Source organism: Calidris pugnax, unplaced genomic scaffold, assembly GCF_001431845.1.
Source record: "Calidris pugnax isolate Ruff unplaced genomic scaffold, ASM143184v1 scaffold3, whole genome shotgun sequence".
In the NCBI taxonomy this organism is placed as follows: domain Eukaryota; kingdom Metazoa; phylum Chordata; class Aves; order Charadriiformes; family Scolopacidae; genus Calidris; species Calidris pugnax.
The window spans coordinates 3,533,843-3,557,640 of NW_015090799.1; the positions used below are offsets into that span (position 1 = coordinate 3,533,843).

Sequence of the window (23,798 nt, forward strand, 5' to 3'; positions counted from 1 at the left end):
TCAAGCAGTTTTGGATTAAAAATACATGAAGAGAAATAGAAATCTAAAACAAATGTCAGTGGCCAAGAGATTCTTCACATACAAGACAATGACTGAATACAAACAATGGAATTATGGACAAAACCAAATATATAGGAAAACCCTCCACGTTAGTCAATAGTCATTTACCACAAACTAAAAATTCTCTACTGGATCCAAGACTGGCTCTTCTGAGGTCCTTCCTGAAGCAGTTAAGACTACTTGAAGCACACTTTTCCATGTAGGTTTCTCTTCCCTTGCATGATTTTGTGTGTTCTACTGCAATGGGAGTTTGTGAAGGTCTCAAGGAGCCCTGAATAGATATAAGAAGTTTAAGGCTATGGTGTCAGGAGACACATGCTCTCATTGTGGTTTCAAGATAGAGAAATAATAACAAGAAAGGAGAAATGTGGTTTTCTCTAGCAGGACAGAGTGCAATAGAATAGACTAGTCCATTCTTTTACTGCTTAAATTTGTAAGATTTAAGTCCTGCTGGAGAAAACAAGAATTGCTATTATTTCTTTTCTACTTCTTTTTGTTGCTTCTCTTCTAAAAAAGAAAATGTTCAAAGTAATAAAAATCAATACCCTCTGTGTCAGCTTGCTCGCTGCTGAATGCTAACAGTCAAGGGGAGCAACAACAGTGCTTTGCTTCAACTGAGTTCTTTCAATGTTTAAAGGGAAGCAGCAGTATTGATTTGTAATCCTGGAGGCTGCTACATAAATATTTACTAAAAACTCTGATACACCTATTAACGATGAATGTTGAAGGCCATCTTACTTAGATACTCCTGTCACTCTTCAGTATTTCCAAATAGTGGTCTGGTGCTAGACTGTGGGTAATCCCAGCGGGAAATCCGGTCTGATGGAACCTACTACTTTTTATTTCTTGCACAAAGTAAGTAGCACCCTGCAAAACAAGAGCCTCATTCTTGTTTGCTGCTGGGGGTGGCTGTAACGATAGCGATGCTCCACACCTCTGAAGGTGCAGGAACTCCAGCCAGCCCAGGACTCTGGCAGAAAGCTTTCTGTGTGACCCCTGACGTCACTCCTCCCAGTTTCAGTTAATGGTTATTCACTAAGACTTTTAGGCTTCAAAAACTTAGAAGTGTCATTTAACCCCACTGAATTCAGTGGGATTACTGATTTAACCAAAATTAAGCACATGCTTAAATTTTCGCTAGGTCAGAGCTTAAAATACCATTGTGATAAGTGCTGTGATATATTCATGGATATTTTAAAAAGGGGTCTTACAAGCTACACAAAGTCTTCCATTAACGTGAATGAACATTTTAGATCTTTTTTTATTTATTTTTTTTTGGTGTCTAGAGTCTTTTCCGTCGATTAAGAGTTTGTAAGTCTTCTAAATCTTCCCAGCTTACACAGCTACAAGTAACAGAATTATACTAAGACACATTTTTTTTGTGGCATTAGATACATGGAGGGGGATTTCCTGATACAAACAGATCCTACTGCTCACTGAGCATGTATTCCTGGAAAGTACAATAGTCAGTGATTCGACAGCAAAACAGATTTTCCCACAGGAATTAATGTGAGGGTGGTAAGTGGGATCTGTCTTTCTGATTCATATCTTGATATCACTGCCTAAAAAATAATAATAAAAAATTATTAGGAAACCTTTGTCATCGTTTTCCAAGTTTTTAAGTGAACCATCAATAGTGGTCTGGCATGCCAGAGTTCGAAGATGACATGGAGAATAAATACATGGAAGCAGGATCATCGGGATTGTCAAGTGCCCCCTCAATGTCTGATAGGGACAGAAGAGGTAGACAAGATGCCGTTTTTCAGTAACTTGCTGTTCAGCTCATAGTTTTGCACTATTTGAATATGCTGATGACTTTTTTTTTTTTAATAATATTGAGGACATGACTGCATATTGGTCAGAGATTTTAATCAGTATGTTTTTATATCACGAGATCAAATTTTTGCAATGCCCTGGTGACCTTGTGCAATTGTTCTTGAATGGAATACTACTGTGAAGGATCTCAGCCACTTCATCTATTAGTTTGAGCAATCTTGTTCTGTCTTTCTGGATAATTATATTTGTATTGTCTTTGTCAACTTATTCAGGTCCACTCCTTTTTGTCAAGGTCAGTCAAGTCAATGAAGGGAGAAGGACAGAAAAACTGGGAAATTATCAGCGTAAGAGCGTGTTAAATGATGGATGGCAGAACTCCCAAAAGATGCATCGGGAAGCTACATGGCACATTACTGTACATTTCCTGATTATTTACTTGTATGACATGTAAGACAACTGTATAAAAGGTGAATGATTTCATTACTCCTTGTAATTAGAATTTCACGGTTCTTCCTAACCTGACTTTTTCACAGACCATTCATAAGGACATTTTGGCAAATTTGACCTACAGGGACAGAGAAAGGGAGCCTTAATTTCAGTTTTTATGGGGATCAATTAAAGGGGAAAAGAAGATCACAAAAAAGCTGCACTTCAAGCAGCTTTTAATTAACTCTTAATTTGTTAGACAGCACTGCTCAAGTCTTACATCGCTATCTAACTGCAATGCAGTTACAGTTTTTGTGAACCATATTGCCAGAAATGCTATACTTTTCCATTTCTAATTTTGAAAATCAGATATTCAGCCCCTCTGAAAAGCTGATCTTTCACCAATTACTACCAATATACATTTTTCTGACCTTCATTTCATGCACACATTCATCTGGCTGGACTTCATGCTGCAGTGTTAGGCTGGCCTTCTAGGTGGAGCATGGTTAGGTTCCTATCTCAAAATCATATTCTCTTCTTGGCTTCCATGACGGCTCACATGTACTGAAGACCATAAAACATAGTCCCAACTTAAATAAAACCAAAACAGCTGCTTATTTTCTGTGTTTCTGTTGTTTTGGTGATCAATTTGAATGTGCTATAGAGACTAGAAATTTTATTCTTTAATCTAGAAAGCTTCATTTATTAACGTACGAAGCAAAAATGTGTATCACAAGAATGACTGAATCTACAGGTTGTTCATATTCACATAGGGAAATATATAATTGAAGACCTTTTTTGTTACCCACTTAGACTTCAATATCAGTGTCTGACTGATAGTTAAGAAGGCTTCGCTACTGGTTAGTCTTAATTTCGAACCAAATCTTCCACCTGTTTATTTTCTTACCTGTTACTAAGGTGAAGGTCATCATAGCCTGTACACAAAAGCAAAACACAAAAGTATCACTGAAAAGCACATCAAGGCAGATTAAGACATTAAATAACGACTGAAAAAAGTGTATTGCTTGATGGTGCCATTAAGCAGTCATATTTTTCTGGCCATATTTTGTTGATCCCCTGCCCAGAAATGTAATTAGAATCATAAACTTTAAACCACCTTTATTTTTCTACAAAATCTTTTTAACAAATATATGCGTTACCGTTGTCATTCAAGTCCCACTAGGTCAGGGGCTGTAATGTGTATTGGCACTACAGTTCCTAGCTCTTTTGGCTTCTTCCATTCTCATCCATTTAGCTTTCCTGGACTGCGATGCCTCAGTCACTGAGGATTAACATCCCACACAGAGAAGGGAATAGTCTGTAGAGCTCAGGCAGGAAAAGCTGCACAAAGTTCCCTGGCCCGTAGGCGCCTGTGTAGGTAGGCTGCTGCAATTCTACTGTGGTTCATAAGGGCTGGATGTTGCATTGCACACATTTGGCAGAACTTGAAGCCCAAAGGGCAAAGTATACTCTTAATACTCCTAGAAACATATAAAATATTCCTCAGGTGTTACCATAAGGTCTGGGATTTCTTTTAAAGGCTGTGTTTTAAAGGCAAACACTTTGTAATCTCTCCTCTAGAAGGACTCCCTTATTTGACAGTAATGCTTTGAGTGGAGGAATAAAACATTAGTGCTAATCTTTCATTAACTGCTTTTGCTGTTACTCTTAAAGCTCTAGGTCTGAGTTTCATTTGAACTTTATTTTCCCTCTGAGATACAAGTAATTTTCAGTCTCTCAATGAGTCTGTTTTCTTTCACAATGACTTTCAAATGGTTTCTTCAGATTTTGTTTGAGTGGGATGGGTATTATTGGGCAGACACTAAAGTTCAAGACCTGACTCCACCAACCATGCTGAGAGCACATTTGAGCTTAGATGATTCAAACTTCCTTTGGCAGAAGACTCCTCTAGTTTCAGTGGGAATCTTGCCTGGTAGAAGAGAGAGAAATGGGCTCCAAATGTTCTTGCAAGAAGGATATTCTGTGAAGGCATCCAATCTGTAGTAGCGTAAATGAATAACTTTGAACATCACAGATTTCCTTCCAGCAGAATCTCTGGAACTTCGGAAGATCATCAGGGCCATTTTGGATGGATTTATCTGAGTGGAAGTCACAAAAGAAGAAAGTTTTCTGATAATGTTCCAGTAACAGAAACAAGAGATTTCAGCGATATGTGAAAATGAGGGAAAATGAAAAATTCACTAAAATTTCAAAGACTAAAAAAAAAGCCCTTTTGTCTCTGAGACAGTGATTTTATTTCCAGTTCAAATTGATTTTATTCAGAACTATACATTCATCCCTAATCATTCTTCACTCGGTCCTCTCAAGCAGGATGGTTCAGAGCTTCAAGCACTGAACAAGGGTAAAGCTACTGTGTTCCCTTCTTGACCCGCTGCTGCTTCAGGATGTGAAATTCAGCTCATCTCCCTGCATCTTACTTTTTGCCCAATACAAAATGGTGGCATTCTTTCTGTTCTTGCAGACAGGACCACACAGTGTTTTCATGTCTCAGATTTGATAGTGGATTGTTAGAAGTGAAAGTTAGTGGTATTAATTACACATTAATTTTTCACTCAGTGGTCAATTATTAATTATCAAAGGGCTTGTTTTACTCTGGGTTTAAATGGATTGCTAGGTACTTTAAAATGACTACTAAAATGTGACTCTATCAACATTTGCTGCACTCTGTTTTACAATTCAGTTTCAGTGGAATGTAATTTTTAAGCCTGTACTTAAGTATGTTCAGCAACAGGGCAGACACCATCATTGCAGCCGAATGCCACAGCGAGATTCCTCAGCAGCACAGACACATGGTTAAGAGCTTTCTTTCACGGAGTATTACATACAGCCTGAAATATTTGGCCGGTGTGATCTGCCTGGTTTGGTCCCTGCCTCTTGTTAGGAATGCAAGAAGCACAATCAGGAGCACTGTGTAAGTCATTCCTGGCGTTAAAGCTACATCCCACCATCCAACCCCTGTAGGATGCTGACTCATTCTCTAAGGAGGCAGTGGATCCACCAACTAAACCCATTTAGCAAAAATGCCAAGCTAACTCAGACACTGTATACTGCACTGAGTGCAACTATATTTCCTGGTGGCATAATTACGTCCCCTCAGAGACAAGAAGAACAAAGAGATGTCATAGAGCTACCAGTTTTCCCTTTCTTTAGCCCACTCCTCCATAAAATGGAAAGACCACTTTTCCACCCCAAAACAGAAGGTGTCTCTGCAGAGCTGCTCCTTGCACAGGGCAAAGACACAACCTCAGCTACTCTTCTACCACGTTGAACGTCTTGCCATGGGAACTGCCTCAAATAAACAAATAGTTTTGGCCCTTGTGGATATGTTTTCCCCAATGGCTCTGGCCTTTATGAGAAACCGAAGTATTAGGTCCTCTAGGTCTGTTCCACTCTGTTTCCCCGTGTCCAGCATCATTTAGATCTCTGGGATTTCCCTTTATTCCACACACCAAAACCGTCTTTCGTCCTCATGAGACCCTCCCTCAGACATATCTAAGCCTGAGATACACATAAGCCAACTTTCAGTCCTAAAAGGACTTACTAGATTAAATAATTTGTTTACTAGAAACAAGGGCTAGGAAATAAATTAATCACGATGCCACAGACATTAAAATAGTTTTGCATTTCCTTGTGAAGAGGCAAGGGCTCCCAGTTTTCACTGTTTTCATCTGGTTTGGGTTTTTTTTCTTATTTTTTTTTTCCTCCTGCCATGGGCCAGCAATAGCTTGTCAGAGGACCCCAAATCTGGAATTACGGAAGAGTTTTTAGCATATGCGCAAGTTATCAGAAAGGAGGAGGGGGTCACCAAGGTAGGGTTTCAGGGCTCTGGGGCACGCGACACCCATCAAGGGCTTGGGGGAGCGTGGTTCTTAACCATAATAGTGCCCAGTGGGAATTGGAGAGCTTTGGGAGCCTCCTCCTGATCTGGCAAGCAGCCGGGGCACCAGCCAGGCTGGCTCAGCGAAGACGGCTCACACAATAGGATCAGCAGAAAAGCTTTAGCCTGTTTGTTAGGACTTGTGGTTTTGGATTGCTACCGGCTGTCATTGCAATGGTTCCTGTGCCCAGAGAGAGATTTCCACTCGACAGCTCCACTTTCTTCACCTTTTACAAAAGCTGTGAACATTCTGCCTGTGATGGCAGAGGTGGACAACAGGATCTACTATCAAATAGAGGGGTGTGTGGAATTACGAAATTACTGTACAGGTTTTACTGGCAAGGTGCTGGAGGTGGGGGGTGTGAGGAGAGGCTAGGGCTGCCCCGTGCCCAACACAGCTGGTCCCAGCCTGTCCCAGTCAGCTCCAAGGGTCCCACCACAGGGCAGAGCCAAGCCCCTCTGCCAGGCTGGTGGCACCTCAGGGAATGCCTGTTTAAGAAAGGGCAAAATCCACCGGACAGGCAGAGGAGGAGAGAAAAGAAGTGAGAAACAGGCCTGCAAACCTGGGGAGGAGAGGGGAAGAGGTGCTCCAGACAGAGCCTGCAGAAAGCCCAGGGTGGAGCGGATATCCTCACCAGTGCCCCCGGAGGACCTCACACAGGAGCAGGCAGACATTTCCTGAAGGACTGCAGCCTGTGGACAGCCCATGCTGTAGCAGACCGAAAGTGTGAGGCAGAAGGAGTGGCAGAGAAGAGCTGGGACGGACTGACCCCAGCCTCAGGTCCCTGTCCCCCTGCACTGAGCGGGGGGACCTTGGAGGAGTCAGGGTGAAAGTGTGGAGCCTAGTCTGGGACAGGCAGGGAGACAACACGCTGGTTTGCTTTTCATTTTTGGTTCTCACTACCCAAATCTATTTTAATTGGCAATAAATTGAGTCAAATCTGCTCTGCCTGTGACAGTAAACGGTAACCAACTTCCCTGTCGTGACCTTCACCCTCTGCCCTGCTGAGAAGGAGGGGTTGAGTGAGTGCCTGGGTGGGCTAACCCACCACAATTAATATCTGTAGATCACACTGAAATAGTTAAAAAGATGGTGTTTGAGAAGTGGAAAATATATGTTTATTGGCTGGTCATTACTGTATTTGCAGTTAGCATTGTTTCCACTGTTCGGAGCCATGCAGAAAGTCAAACAGCAGCTAAGTGTAAAATGTCCTACGAGTTACGCTACGTTGACGGGTTGACACACTTGTTATGTTGACATGTTCTGAATAGCACTATGTGCCATAGCGGTTAAAATCTTGGCATCTATCTCAGGTCTTCTTATATTAGTATTCTCAATGGTGGGTTTGCATCAGCGTTAAGAGATTTAGAGAAAAAAGACAATCAGAATATTTTGGTATTGTTTTATGTGGAAGGTGCACAAACACTGCAAAGACTGTTACCAGTTAAAAGTCAATAGGTTCCTGGACAGACAAGCATAACCTAAAGAGAGGTCTGGATAAAAGAATTCACCCTGTGGAAGGACACCTGAAGGTGTAATGGATTTTCCACTGCAGAAAACTACTCATGGTTTCCATTGGCTACTGCTCTCAAATTTTTGAGGTTGCTCAACATGCCTGAGAGCTTTACCTAGGCTGTAGGCATTTGTTAAAGCTTTTGGAGATACTCGAGTTTCTACTCCAAAGCAAGTGCCAATATTTCATTTTTTCCTCCTCACAATATATGCAAATTTTGAAAACTTCTTACAGAAATGAAATTGAGAAAGTCCGATTTAGAACAATGAAATATTTCTTTTGGATAGTATTGAAAAATTGTGCAAGAAAATATTAGAAAAACTAAAGTATACTGCTATGAAATGTGGGATGAAGACCACGTGAAATCAGTAGCGTGCGCTGATAGAAAAGACAAAACAAAATATGACACAGAGATAAAATCCAAATTAAATGGTCTCCTTTGTCTGGATTGAATACGTCATCAGTATCAATGTGTTCTGACAAAACATTTCAATTTTGCCAAAATTGCATTTCCTGGCAGAAATGGACTCCATAAAAACGCTTTGACTAGCTCCAGCGCGTGTATGCCAAGTGATTCCTTTTGTGTTTTGCGGTTTTCATCCACCACGGAACAAACTCCTAGGAAGCCTCATTCATTCATCTGCCCCACCACAGAAACTCACGGCTATTTTAAGCACAGGGTGAAGTGGCACACGTCCCTTGGGCAGGCTGCCTGCCCGGCCAGGGGACCCCGGGCCAGGAGCCCCCCTCTGCTCCCACCCCATGCCCAGCCCCGCCGGCCAGGGAGCTCCTCAGGGAGGCACCAAGCCCTGCGAGCCCAAAGGCAGCACGTACAAAGTGCCTCCTTCTGGAGACACCCATGACTTCAGCTCACCCACAGCAACTGGGGTGACTCACAGAAACATTTCTGTTTCTTCCTCATTTATGATACCCTTCTTTCCGAGGTGAAAATCGCTCTCTCAGAGCTGAGCACCGAGCCAACAAACCCATCACAAACGGGCTCGGCTGCCAGAGTCCAGAAAGGGTTAAGGCAGCAGTTGGAGAGGTTTGGGGTGACGTCGTGCTTCTGGACGCCTGAGAAGTCTCTTGAAGGTAGTTCCCCTCTGGTGAGGATGGGAGCGAGCTGAGGTCTGAAATCCGAGATCCCTCGCAGCCCGTCGCTGGTGAGGTCCCAGTAGAAGCCGTTTGCCTGCCCTCCCTCCCCAGGCAGTCCCGCTCCGGCTGGGCAGCATGGGGCGAGCGCCCTGGACACATGTAGGACTCGCTCTCCTCCAGCTCCTGCTCATCTCCTGCCTGCCCAGAGGTACCGTACGCGAGCGAGCGCGACGCCGGCCCGGGCGACCCAAACGCCTTCCTCCGGCGCGGCCAGGGGGGCTCCATCTCCTGCGCTGCCATCCGCAGGGGTGCTCATGATGGAAAGAAGGGGCTCGGCTTTATTTATGTTTTTCTTGCCAGCATGGAGTGTGGCGGGGGGTGTGGGGGGGGAAGGTTTGCCCAGGGACAAATTCCAGGCAAACTTAATAGCCTTAAAGAGAAACAACTGGCTGGATTTGTTTGCCAATGGCCATCAAGAAAGGGGTATGCAATCACTTCACTTACTACTGCTTTATTTTCTCAACACTCAGTGCTAAGGAAATGATGATAAAAAGAGGCATTTAAGTCTCTGAATTGTAAAGTGCAATTTGTTTAGTTTGGCAAGACAGAGACTTTCCTCTCCAGCCCCAACACCAAGAATGAAGGCAAGGGAGGAAAAAAAGTGAGGGGAAAAAATAAAACAAAAGCCACACATTGTTTCCAATCTGGGCTTTAGTTCTGCCAATATTATTCTTTCAAAGGGGAAGCCTTGTTAAAGCAGAATGATCTTTTTTTATACTCAAGCCTTGCTCCAGTTTCTGCTGAACCAGCATGTACGGTTTCTTCTTGATAAAGTTAAGCAGAAAGCATTGACTGTTGAGTGCAAACTTGCTGTCGTTAGGGCCATGAAGGTGGGCTGTTTCCACCCGGCGGTGGCTGGAGCAGTCCGTGGGGCAGGCTGCCCCCCGGGAGCTGCAGCCCCAGGGACGGGGTGCGGTGCCCCCAAACTGCTCACACCACAGGCTGCCCCACACCGTGACTCCGGCACGGCAGGTGCCTCTCGGCAGGGCAGCTGTCAGGTACGCGGCCCCTCCATGCCACGGCTGTAGATCATTGGGGTCAAGGATGGCGCTTCAGAGTCTGCCTCACCAGGGGCCACCTTCCCTGCCAGCCCCTGGAGGCCGGGGGTGCAGGTGACAGGTGGTGACTAGGATGGCCACCAGCATCTCCAGCTGCCCACCAGCACCTCCAGCTGCCCTGGGAGACCAACCTCCTGCCACAGTTTCCCCCTGGGGCACCAGCACAGAGCGCCTCTCCACACCTCTGTCCCACATGCACTGACTTGTCCCCAGGGTGGCCTGTCCCTCAGCCACATGCCACCTTGCACACCGTCCAGGCGAGGTGGCTCCATGGCACTGGCCTTGGTGGCACAGAGATAGCCCTGCCAGCGGCAACGCTGCCCGAGGCATGGGCTGTGGCTGTCAAGGGGCTAGGTGGGAAACAGCAGGCACTGGGCTGCTGGGAGCCCCGAGGGGAGGCAGGAGGAGGGACAACGATGGGCAATGGGACACGAGAGCTGCGGGGCTGCGAGGTTGGGAGGGAGGATGCTGGTCCACTCTGACCCCAGCTCCTCAGGCGCCAGGAACAAGCAAGAAGGGCCTGGGGGGACACATGGCAGACAGCTGTCCCCCTCATCCCCTCTCCTGCCTCCCCGTGCCGCCCCTGCCCTGCTGGTGGCGGGGCAATGGCAGTGGCACTTGCCCAGCACACAGCTGGCAGCGTGAGGAGCCCCTGGTCCCCTCCACAGGGGCGGGAGGGGGAACTGGGGAGCGACTCAGCAGTGCTATGGCCTTTGCATGTCAGGGCAGGTTGGAAAACAGCATTTTGCCTCCTCCCCACAGATGTATCCAATTTTTACCCGTATTTATCACACCCAGTTGCACAGGTCCTGCCTCAAGATTTGGGGGCAGGAGTCGAGGAGGTCTGGGAATTGATTCTGGAATAAACTTGAAGTGCAAGTGACTCATATTTCCTTAAAAATATATGTGTGTTTGTATGTGTTTCTGCCTATCCAAACCCTTCCCAACCTCTCCTCCCCTCCCCCTCCAGCCCCCGTCTAGCGAAGCGAAGGCCAGATGCACTCAGAGGCATCCAGATGCGTTCCATCTCGGCAAATGGGTTACTTCAGTTCACGTGTCTGGGTTCCTAGAGCAGACAACGGGAAAGAGACTTGCTTTTTCTTCTGGAGGAAAGCTGGGGTTCCTCACTCTCCACCTGGAGGTCACTTTGATGGCGCTCCCAGGAGTCCCCGCAAGGCTGCCGCTGCCCGCCATTTGGCTCTCCCCGGGCTCAGAGGGAGCCCTGGCCACTGCGGGGCCCTGCGGGTGCCCCTCTGGGCCGTGGGTGCCCCTCTCTTTCCTGCAGGAGTGGGGCCGGGGGGCAAACGGGGCAGGAGGCCACAGGGCAGGGCGGCCAGTTATCGGCAGGGACAGGGGGCTGGCGGCCGGAGGGCACCTGCAGCCCTTGGTGAGGGCTGGAGGACATGCCACGGGGAGCTGTGAGGAGTACGGTGTGAGGTGGAGGGTTCGCTGCCGTCTGTCTGCGCGGTTTGTGTCTGGGCAACACCAACCGCAAGCGAAGTGCCAACATGTCCCGGGTCCCGCCCCACCACAGCAAGCCAGTGCTGGGTACAGGCCCAGCACCGCTCCCCCGGGCTTCCAGCACCCACACGTTCCCATGGCACGGGGTCAGGAACTCCACTACCGGAGCTGCTCCTTCTCCACAGATTCCCAAATATTCTCCCCTATTCCCGAAGCGTGGCTTTGCCACCCAGACCCCATTAGCGAAGGCTGGGCTCTCCAACATCCCCCATGCTGTCACTAACCCAGAAGCGCTGTGTTCGTTACCTGTTCTTGTCTGGCAGCACAGAGGAAACAAAATCCCCTCCTGATAACACTCCCCGGCCAGAATAAGCTCCTCTATCCCAGAAAGAAATCAAGGCCTGAAGGGGAACATGGCAACCTCTGGGTTTTAGCCTTGCCCCAGCTATTTCATCCTGTCACAGCCCTTCTCGGATAAAGCTACAGTGCTGATAATAAGATCACAAATGCCAGATCGTAACTACAGAGAAGAAACCAAAGGAGGGGGAGGTTTAGGGCAGACTTTAGGTTCCTTTAGATGCTAAAAATGTCCTGGCTAGTGGCACAGATGGCCTGTAATTTAAATCCAACTATGACAAAAAGAGGGAGTAAAAGGAAGCCGTGTGGTGTTTTGAGGGCAAGAGGATGATGCATGCGGAGGAGAAGGAGGTTTGAACTGGAACTGGATCTGAAATGTGGTGAAGGCATGAACACTTGATGCAGCTCTCTGGGCCAGTGGCCCAACCAGCCTGTCCCCAAAGGGAAAGGAGGGGGTATAAGGGCATCTCAGTACAAGAAAATGGGGTAAGGAGCAGAGCTTTGGTTCCGGAGGTCTGCAGTATGGCTCTGTTGTGCATGTTACAGCTTACCACCAGGGAACAAGAGCTGCTGAAATGTAGGAAGAAAGGGAATGGGAAGTTCCTGATAGAAAAAACATCCTACCCTAGAGGTAGCTGTCGGTATCCCCCAGCAGTGGGAGGAGGGGCTGCAGGGCACACAGGTCTACAGAAAGGCCACCGGTTGGGCATCACAGCTGAGGCAAGGTTGACTGAGGAGTAGTGGGATTACTGAGGCTTTAACACTCTTAGAAAGACCAAATTGACAGTCCTGTTTTCAGTTAAGGCTGGAAACAGAAAATCCTGGAGCTATTTGTGTTAATGCTGGTTTTGCACTAACCCACCACTATATAGCTTAGTGGGCAAAGTCTGTACCTCACAAACAGGAAGAACAATTTTTATTTAGCTTTCCTTTTAGTTACATCAAGATACTTGATTTTTATCATGGACAAAGCAAAACAAGGCAGTGTGGAGAGAGATTCAAGCCTTGGAAGTCACATGGGAAATCCTGTTAAAGACCTGATGAAAACCTCAAAAATAAATTTTTTATTGAACTAACAATTTTTCCCTCCTTGGAGCAGAAATGTTGGGAGTTTATGATTTGTTTGTCATAGCATAGTTAAGAATAGAAGCTTATAAATGTAAAAAAGGCACTACTGTAGGAGCACAATGAAGCAAACCTATGGCCTATCAGGAACAACACCAGGACTATTTATTTATGAATTTATAGCTACTAAACATTATATGACAACAGGAAACCTGGAATAAAGACTCTCCTATTTGAAAACATTAGGCAGACCAGAATTCCTGAATCAAAGGAGCATGTACATTAACACTTTTTCTTTGTTCTGAATTGTTAAAAAGATAGAGTTTAAGAGAACAGTGGCCTTATCCAGCAGAACACAGTTGTACTTACCCTAGACAGGTTTTCAATGCATTTTTTAAACAGAATATATTTTCTTTAGTAGTCTAGTCTGCTTTCAACATAATCCTGCATTTTGGACTTAAAAAAGACAGTTGAGTTAATGCACATTTATTAAGTGGACAGCCTCACCTTAGTATAGTAGATTTTCCCCTGTGTTCATCCACTAGTTTTGATTTTTTTAAATAGAAATACTTTTCTTCCCCACCCCTTGGCCCACATTCTTACTGCTGTGTGAAAGCATACACTAACAGCCAGGCAATGATGCTAAATGACTCTGTAGGAGAAGCAGTCTAATTATTCAGCAAAGGTCTGCAACCCATAAAGTAAGCACAAGTAAAACTAAAATAGGGATGTATTTTAGCTCCTCCTTTAATTAGCTCAGCTGCTAAAAAGAAGAGAACCAAGCGTTTTTAGAGACAGCATTATCCCTTTCATCCTATTAAGGCATCTATTAGGAAAACAGGCACCATTTTGCACAACGGGTTATCTGAGGCAAAAAGAGGTTAAGAATAAAGACCTGCAGTTTCCTTCATTATTAATGGTTTGGGGTACACTGTTTTCCAAGAGCCCCAATAAAAGCATCTTAAAGGGAACATCTCTCTTCCTTTCCAAGGAAAGGCCTTCAAAATCAAATGCAAAATCAAATGCTGCAGAAGGCAGCAATTGTTCTTGAGCATCATGCTGAAAAAATTAAAATGCAATCAAATAAAAAGGGGCATGTTCTCATCTGAGGAACATGAACTGGTTGAATAATCACTTTGAAAAAGTCATACTCTATTGACTCTAATTTTAGAGACATATCTGCTTTATTTACAATGCACTGTTAATTCGTACAGCACTTTTCAAAGCAATTTGAAATAATACTTCTTCGAGTCTAAGTAATGTTTCCCCAAAGTGCTGATGGATAAATTGAGGTAGGGAAGGAGAACTCATCTTTGCAGGATAACAAAATGGACTTGTAGGATGGAAGCTCCATCTGTTTAGATCAATAGATGGATGTTCTTATAAAGCACTTTCTTCCATCTTTCAGGAGTTCTGATAAATACAGACATCCATCAGGGACCTAAGGTGCTCTCACTTTTGGAGGACTCTAGACCACATTTAGGTTGTAAACTTTTTTATCCCCTCAAAGACGGATGGAGATGGCAAACTGGTTTTCTGCTGGATCAGTGCTCTGATCCCTCCACATAGCAGCTAAAGCCAGCACAAAGAATGGGTATGGGAAGTCAGGGAGAGAAGGGAGGAAGGTGTCCCATCTCAGTGGCAGTATAGGCTTATATCAGCTTAAAGTGACTTGCAGCCTAAAAAAGTAATTCTTCCAATGAGGTGTTAATTAATGTAATCAGGGTTGCTTCAATTTACCTTAGTTATTAGCCCTATAATTTCCCCAGCTCTCAGACCTTTGGAACAGAAATCCCCTTTCTGTCCAGCAAGGTATCTATGACTGCCAAATTCACCATGGCAAAAGACAAGTGTGCCAAAGCTGAAGCTTTGCCATGATGAGCTGCCTGAGCCACGATCGAGGCAGCAACGTGCTTGTGATTCTGTTCCTGAATCACCAAAGCTTTAAGCCTGACCTAGTAAGATAAATCAAAATTGAAGCTGGTTTACTTGAATATCCCAAATGCAAACTGCAGTTGGTTAGAAACTCACTAATATGTGAATGACACTTTATTTGTTTCCATACTCTCAAACCCCTGCTCACAGGTTCCCCACAAGAAACCACCCTGAAGATGAAATAATAACTCACTATATTCTCCACCTCAGCCTTACATTTCATCTACATGAAGAATCTATCTTTCTGTATTTCTTCTTTCTTTATATGGCTGAAGAACCTTTTGCCATTATTTTAATTTCTTTTAAAGGTCAAATTCAGCTTGGCTTTTGGCAGCTCTTCCTTCGTCCCTGAGCTCTAAGGCACAGGTTGCTTTGATGATCTGGTCTGGTTTTCCATCCCTGATAGGTCTCTGCTTTTCCCTTGAATGAGAGGTTTGACTGGGCTCATTGTATATCCCACAGGATTCATCACTATCCTTTCCAGCAAACCTTGTATAGAATAGAACTAGTGCTTTAAGATGGTTTATCCTTGCAGCTATTTTTTATTATTTGGGCATCCTCTTTGAACTCATTGGCAAAAGAATAATTCCAGTCTTCAGGGTGAGTGCTAATGGAGCCTTCACTTACCTTCCAAGGAGACTTGTGGCTTTTCAGTGGTGCAGTAAAAACTACCCTTTTGGAAGGTTACATTTCCACTCAATTTCAAGCAGCATTTCAATTTCAATTTCAAGCAAACCTCCATCATGACCCTTCCCAAGTGCTAACAGAAGAATTTCTTGTGTGGTTTTTATCACCCCATTTTCTGAAGTCCTGCAGTTTGGAACAGGAAAGTATTTGAGGTTTAGCAGGGACAGAGATGGCTGAGTCATATGTGTGCCCAGACCAGGAGGGTGATAGGAAAAACAGATACACCTGTGTCAGGGAGATGGTGACTACTTCACTAACTGTTGAAGCTCCTCTGCTGCACACCAGGTGGCCCAAGTACATCTCGGCCAAGAAAGTCAGCACGTTTTAAAAAGGTGAAGCAAAGATAAGAAGCTAAAAAGGGAATTCTGGGCCAGAGGAAGTGAGAGATGTGGGTGAGCCTGGCAAGTCAAATCAGAGCTGGATTTGCCACAACTTCACAAAGGAAGTGAGTGACAGTATAAGCGTGATAGTCCAGTAGATTAAAATTATTTACCCATCAAGCTATTGCAGCTTACTTACGTCCACTCCTTCCCTTCACTGGCTCCTGTGGGTTTGTGGTACAGGGGCAGGCAGACAAGCACTGCTTTTAAAAACACTGATCTGAGTCAAAACCAAGAGCAAAGGCTTTGCCTTTGCAGTTTTGAGGATCTGTGAAGAAACTGAAGGCCTGTTACTGACAGGGGAAGTCACTAAGCATTAAACTACTCAGCAAATTGGCTGTGCATTTCATTCCGTGCCAGCTTCTCTGTAGATGTTCTTCATCTGCTTTTCAGCAGCTCAGCTGCCAGTGCCAGCTCAGTGGAAGCCAGAGCAGGATCAGCCATCTGTGTGGAGGGGGTGCCACAGGGTCCTGCTGCATCTTCTCCTTGCGGCGGCTCATCATCCACACACAGGTTTTCCCAGAGGAAGCTCAGGGCCCATTTGTTAGCTGGGAGGGCTCCCCAGAGTGAGGAGCCTTTGGCTCCTCCAAAGCCCTGGCTCTCCACTGGGGAGCAGGAAGGTGGCAGGGTCACTTTGATGAATTGTCATCACTGTAACTCAGCCCTCAGACTGACGCTGCAAACAGGGAGGATGTTGGCTGGAAACATCCCCTCCTGCTGTCTTACAAAATCCATCGCTGATGGATTTGAAATGTGCTGTGATATGTGCTGATTAGGATCTGAAAGGTGCTGTAGGGACTAGGCAGTCTCACTTGGTGCAGATGTCAGCGAAAAGTGTGAAAGAGTTGCCATCCGAACCCGGAAATTCATGAGAATTACCAGCCCCCCTGCGCACGCCTCAGTGTTCATCTCTCACTTCACTGGTCCCTTGGGGTGGACTGGATGCATGGGGTGAAACGTTGCGTTGTGCTCTGCCAGGCTCCAAAGTCAAGCTGGTGTTCTCTCTAGCAGCTTCCACAGAGGTTCGCGTGCACTCCCAACGCAGCCATTTCTTGCTTGGTTTCCATGGTCCTGAGCTGCTTCCATGTGTTGCTTTTTATTCCAAGATTTAATGGGCTTTTCTTCCATTATTAGAATCCCATAAATTAATCCACTGTTTATCTGTCTATCCAGAGACTTGTTTGTTCTTTTCAGCTAAATATTTTGCATAGGTCGTCAAGCAGCTTCTTCCTGCTTCTCCCCAGATCAGGTCAAGCCGCTTTCTGGACTGTGTTTGATGCTGGGAGATGCAGCCCTGCAAGCCAGACTGCCTGCTCTGGAGGGTTATTGAAATCAGGCCCACAAAGCACCCCACAATGACCCCTGCCACAGCTGGCCAAAGCCTGGCTTCCAGTATTTTACTCAGTCAATAAATCTTTCCCCACTCTTCTCTGTCTCAATCTGTTCTGGTTTGGGGTTATAATGGCCAAGTGTGGGAAGCCGCCAGTGGTTACCATTCCGCAAACAGACAAGGGGGAGCAGGGTTATGCCTCTTCCTTCCTGGGCTCCAGGCTAAGCTCAGTAACACAAACAAACATTCATTACACATGCTAGCGGCTGTCTGTCACCCTCCCAAATTTCTGAGGGAAAGATACTCATGCAAAACAAAAGGGATTCTACAGTTATTAGAGGTGCATGAAGTCTTCACAGAAATTTCTTTAAAGAATAGCTTCTACAAAACTTCAGAATAGATTTCATGATTTCCCTGAAGAAAAACCCAGAGAGGAACACTTACAAAAAATCTCAAATCCACAAATTTCCTTGTCAAGGCTATATGCGTTGCCCAAACTGCAGCACCTGAGAACCTCAAAGGGAATTAAATTGTCAGAAAACCGAGAGGCGGTTTATTTTCATTGCCTTGGTCGAGACAGCATCTGCTGAGCAAACAGCATTTCTAGGTAGCGGCAAATGTATTTTTACAGTTCTTTAAGGGCCAAGATCTGCTGCTCCCATCATAACACTAAATATTACCTTGAACTCAACTTGTGCTACAAATACGCTCATTTTGATTCACCAAGAATAAGTGTGGCATCTGCTTTTTGGCCCCGATGTGTACACAAGCTCTACATATAAAAATAAGTATGCATATGCACACACACACTCTCTCTCCACGTAGACAAATACATGTGTGATATTTTATGGAAGTATAGAGTAATTTAGGTTGAAAGGGACCTCCAGAGGTGATCTGTTCTGGCCCTTTTCTCAGAGTTGTGTTACCAGCAGCCTTACCTTGCCAGGTTTTGAATTCCTGCAAGGACGGAGCCATGCCTTAGCCACCCCAGTGCAACTTTGCCTGTGAACACGTGGATCGTTCTACAGATAGGATTTTTTCTTGGGGAATTTACAGCTATAACCCAAATGCATATAGCCATTTTATTAATAAGCTTTATCAATCTTGAGAGAAATTGTATTTCTAGCTTGAGTTGGGAAACACAAGAATTTGAAGGAAGCTTTGCTAAAGCTCCTGGGTGTTGAGTAGTTATTCATTACTCAGACTTTGGGGAGTCTTCCTTCAACAAGAAGTGAGACCTCCACCCCCATACCCAACAGAAAGAGCTATTTTCAGTCATGTATGGTGAGATGTATGAAACTGAGTGTCAGATCTAATAAGATAATTAGACATGTGAAATCAATTTGCTCTGGAATTTGAATCAGACACAGTTCATAGATAAATGACTACATTAAAGGAGAATAATAGCCATAGGTTAAGAAGTCCCAACTTGGCCAAGTTGATTGACTGCTGTTCTAGGAATTAGAAGGCATAAGTTTAATTCCTGACTCTGCTATTGTTTTTCTCTGGGACCTTGAGCAAAGTCACTTCACCTCCCTCGTACCTCAGTTTCCCATCTGGAAAAAGGACTTTGTAGATCTAGGGGCAAAAGGCTATATAACTGCTAAACACTAAGGCTATTTTGATATAAGAATCTATTATTGGAATAAAAAATTACAGAATCTTATTGCTTGACAGAAGTGCCTTTCTTTTTTGTTTTGGAATGATTATGGAGGCCGGGAGGGGGAATAGTAAGGTTTCAGCACAATCAGCTGCCTGGTTTGCACACTCAGAGTGGCACTGAACTCTCCCCATTTGGGCACGTGGGAAAGGCTCAGTTCTGAGGAGCACGAAGGGCTGAATTTCATTTCCCAGCCAAAGGGGAAAAAATGGATAAATAATTTGGTGGTCCCTTTTTATGGAGTCATTGTCATTAGAAGAAAAGATAAGCTTCTAGGAACCATGCTTCATGAGGTCGCAAAGAATCAAGTGAGACAGAGGAGCAAGGCTGGGTGGCAGGGAGCTCCAGCAGACGTGGCAATTGGGTTATGAGGCACGAAAAGCAGCACTGTGAGAAGGGAGCCAGGTACAGGCACGGCCGGGAGTGCTGCGCCTCAGAGATGTATGGCTTCTTGCAATGGCAAGGCATCCCTGTCACTCAGAGTTTAGAACAAAAGACAAAAGGATGTTACCTAACCACAATGAAAGAAAGTAAAAAGGGGAGGAGAAACGAAAGAAAAAAGAGACATCTCATTATGTTTCCTTCATGTCTCATCTTTCTGGTCTGCTCGCTCTTTTTATCATCAAACTCCAGAAAAGCAGTCATCGGGTCTGTCAGCTGGTTAGAAGACACGCTGACAGCATTGTGCACTCATCAGATTTCATTTTGCAGAATTTAGATGGGATGCTGGTGGATAAAGATGGGAACTGCACTTAGTGTGGCAATCCAGAGTCACAGTTTGAGGTTGTTTCCTAAAAGGGCACTTCCAGCATAGCTTAAATATGATCATATGAGGTTATGCTAAATAATCAAAAGATATTAATAATGTTACCACCTGAGAAATGCCAGACAAAATGAACGTTTAAAAAGAATGAAAAATCTTGTTTCCTTTGGCAGTGAAGCCAAGTGTAACACTGTGTGCTTCCGAGTGAAAATAAGGAGTGAAACCAGCTAAAACCCAGCCTCAAAAGTGGCTTTTCCTGATGGACACCCTAGTCTTCAAGAGTAACAAATTCACAAACAGAAATATGACCAAAACAGGCTATTATAGTTTAAATAATCTCTACTGCATATAAGGATGTAAATCAGTACTGCGATCTACATAAGAGATTCTCGTGTGATGTTTTTTTAAACTATTTTTCTCACCACAGAAGTGGGAAGGCCTTGCAGAGAGCAGACTTAAAGTGACCATATTCCTTCCCTCCGGTCTGTTTGCCTCCTCTGGCTGGCACTGCAAAACTGCCTGTGTGGCCTTTAGACACCCAAGCCCAGCTAACGTTTCGGCCATGAGTTACCATGTAGTTTGGGATTTCCTGGGTCTGCCTCACGCCACACACGATCTGACAAGCTGCTGAATAATAGAGCCTGTCCACCCTCAGCAGGTAACAGATTATTTCCATGTGTCCCCCTCTCTGTTCCCTGCTTGCAGAGTACACAGTGATCAACGAAAACTGCCCGGGTGCCGAGTGGAATATCATGTGTCGGGAGTGCTGCGAATATGACCAAATTGAGTGCATCTGCCCAGGACAGAAAGAAAGAGTGGGCTACACCATCCCCTGCTGCAGGAACGAGGAGAATGAGTGTGACTCCTGCTTAATCCACCCAGGTATGCTTAGGTCCACACCGTGTTCACACCAGATCTTTGGCCAAGGCATCAGCCAACGATGCACCCAACTACCATCAGTAAGGGTAGCTGCTGGGCAGGGCAGGCACATCGCGCTGGGGCATGGGATTACGCCGGATCTCCTCAGGAACTCCCTCTGCCATTCTGCTGGCAGTATCCAGACACCTGGCAAGGTGCCCGCACAGCAGCTAGCATCATTGCCAGAAAAAACCCTGACTTTCAACCAGCACTGTTGTCCGCAGGCTGTCTTGGACAGGCTTGGGAGCTGCCAAAGGGTGATGCTACAGCTGTTTTCAGCCAATGAGTGTTTCGTAGGCGCTCTGGGATGATTTGTATCCCCAAAGCAAGAAGGGAGGGATGACTTGGAAGTCCAGCTAGCAAGGAGGGAAGGGCAAAGCGAAAGGTGAGAGAGGAGACAGGACCAGGTTAGAAGACATCGGAATAATTTGGGATGGGCCTGAGTGGCACCAGCATCCACATTCAGGCTCCTGAGAGAGGCATTAACATTGAGAGCAGTGACATTTAGAGTTTTGGGCAAGTCAGGCTGGGAGTTTGACTCCAAATTTCGGAGTCTGAGCTGCCTAGGGTTTGGGGGTGGAGGCTGGGTACAGTTCACAGCAGGCAAGCTGTCAGCACCGCAGCAGTCACTAACATCACTGGCATTTTTTGGTGGAAAAGAGAAACAGGCTGATCATCTCACAGGACAATCTACCTTGGCTTTCCTCTAATGCAGTGGCTCTCCTTTCAGGCTGCACCATTTTTGAGAACTGCAAGTCCTGCCGCAATGGCTCCTGGGGAGGGACGCTTGACGACTTCTATATCAAGGGGATCTACTGCGCAGAGTGCAGAGCTGGCTGGTACGGAGGGGACTGCATGAGTAAGTGTCCTACACGGGCAGGGAGGCACGTCAGGGACAGGGAGTGGTGGGACAGAGCCAGAGCCAGAGCCATGCTGTGCCTTTCCAGCTATTCCTGTACAGTGCGTCTTCTAAGGGGCATAGGCAGGAGAGGGCAAACATGACCAGGCATTAAGCAGATCTGCATGGGGGAAAACTCTCTCAGCGCCCATGTGCTAGGGATTGACCCGGGCCCCAAGTCACAGGAGGTTACAACCCTACTGAATTTATGGTTTGTTTTGGTTTATTTTAAAACTTTAACTACTGTGCCTCTGGAAATCTTCTGTTCTCTGCATATCTTGGACATACTTCAGCATTACTGATTCCCCAGAGGCCTTCACCAAAGCATAAACATTTACAAGGGCAACTGCTACATCAAAGAGCTTCTGCTGTGTCCTTCTTCAACCCCTGCCCTGCAGAACCAGCCCGATGAAGTCCCAGTGTTCCCTCCCTCCTTTGCACAGCTCTGCTGCACTCCAAGGCAGCTCTGGAAATCTGTGTCTTGCAATTGCTAACAGTGCCATGGTGGACCAGGAGTGTTTCAGGCTCTGGTAGTGATATCGGAAGGTTTTGTTCCCAACAGCGTACAAAAGCTCCTGCTTCTTGGATTTCACTAAGCTGTTGGTCCCAATGCTATTTGTCAATAATGAATTCCATAAACTAATTTGATACAGTTTAAGACTAGTATTTCCTTTATCAGTTTCCCACCAGTGAAGGTATGGCCTTTCATCAACCCTCTTTCAATTTTTGACTGTCTTTGTTCACATTTCACTGAAAGGGATGAAAGCAAAGTCTGTTTTTCATACTCTGTTCAGTCCGTTATTCTATATACCTTAGTCTTGTCTCCTCTTTGTCATTGATTTTAAAGCAACAATTGAACCTGCTTTCCCAACACAGCCCATTCACCACCGTTCAGGAGGTAAAAGCAAACAAAATGAAATCATTGCTTCAAACAGCAAAATATGAGGAATCAACATGTTTCAGCAACAGGGCCAACTCAACCTTGGTGCTTCAGAAGTTGATAAGCTTTTGAAAGTTGAGTCCCTTGCAGTTTACAGTGTGATTTCTGACAGCACTTTAAAGTCTTGTTTGCTCTGGGTCAATGCTAGAGCTCCCCTGGCACTTCTTATAAGAGCAGAGCCAAGAAAGAATCATTACCTCATCTAATCCTTCCTCCCTCTGCCTGAGTAGATGTTACCTACAGTTTATTTCAGCCTACTCTGCCTGCTTTGGTTTTAAAGGAAATACACACTCACACTGCAGGCTATTAGGACATTTTTGCGATACTGAGATTTTGCAGAGCTGTGTTTTTCCTACTACTTGTGACACTGAGAACCTAGTCTCCTTGTGTGGTTCTGCAGTACTTCAGAGGCAGGGTAGGATGGGCAGATGTGGTTCTGCAGTACTTCAGAGGCAGGGTAGGATGGGCAGATGTGGTTCTGCAGTACTTCAGAGGCAGGGTAGGATGGGCAGATGCGCTATTGTCTCTTCCACTCTTAAAGAGGAGCACAGGGAAGAGCTGTGGTCCCAGCACACGCCTGAGTTCACCTGCCCTGGCTTTCAGGACTCTCTCACTTTCAGCCGTGACGGTAGGCTCGGGCACGCAGAGACTGCACGTCCAGAAAGAAGCCTACAACCAGGCAGAGCGCCGGCCCGCAGGCTCAGGGCTCTGCGGCTTTGGGTCTGGAGGGCGGCCAGCCACAGCGTGCACTGGCTGCTGGAGCGGCGGGTGTGCCAACACTACACGATCTGGAGAGTGAACGAGGAGGCATCTCTCTCTGGTACCTGGCAGGCAGGATCACACCTGGAACTCAGCAGCCTGGCCGGCGGCAGTGCCAGTAAATCCCAGACACACAAGGGAGCACACCCACCCTAACTGGGGGTGTAATCTCTCCACCGTGTAGCCGCAGAGGTCACAGCGGGGCACGCCTCCAGCACAGCTCTCCCGGGCTGAAGCGTCCTCCCCAGATTTTACCTTTTCTTGCCCCCCGAGGCCCGCGTCTGCCTTCCCCGAGGGTAACCTGCCCGGAGACTTTTTCCCGCTTTCACGTTTGGGCGACTGCCCGGAGCACGGACCGGTGCGGAGAAGAGAGCCGGGGGTGCGGGCAGGCGGCAGGGCTCCGGGCGGCCCCGCCGCCGCCGCCCGGGGAGCGCCGGGCTTTGTCTCCCTCTCGCGGGGCGCCGCAGGCCTCGCCGAGAAGCACCGGCCCCGGCCTCCTGCTCCCGGGGCAGCCCAAGACGGAGCCCTAGAGCGGGCACCCCTCCGGCTCCGTCCCGTCCCTACCGGACCGCCCGAACAAACCGCCCTGGGCACGGCTCGGCCCCGGCTCCCCCCCCGTCAGCGCACCCAGCGCCGCTCAGCGATCCCCCCGCGCCATTTCCCTCAGGCGCCTGCAGGCACCCTGCGGCACCGCTGCCAGGCGGACGGTAGGTGGCGCCCGGGGGCTCCGGAGGAGGCCCCAACCCCAGGCCCCGGCC

At 46.4% G+C, this 23,798-nt stretch overlaps 1 protein-coding gene across 2 annotated transcripts in view; it reads left to right on the forward strand.

The window, feature by feature from the left end:
- The first annotated feature begins 8,780 nt into the window (after positions 1 to 8,780).
- PAMR1 (peptidase domain containing associated with muscle regeneration 1) overlaps positions 8,781 to 23,798 on the forward strand; it is a 58,468-nt gene continuing 43,450 nt past the window's right edge. For both annotated transcript variants that reach the window (XM_014937144.1, XM_014937147.1), the window contains exons 1-3: positions 8,781 to 8,977; positions 20,231 to 20,407; positions 21,174 to 21,302. In XM_014937144.1, the coding sequence (XP_014792630.1) occupies positions 8,905 to 8,977; positions 20,231 to 20,407; positions 21,174 to 21,302 (379 nt within the window). In that variant the 5' untranslated portion in view covers positions 8,781 to 8,904. The remainder of the gene's footprint in view (positions 8,978 to 20,230; positions 20,408 to 21,173; positions 21,303 to 23,798) is intronic.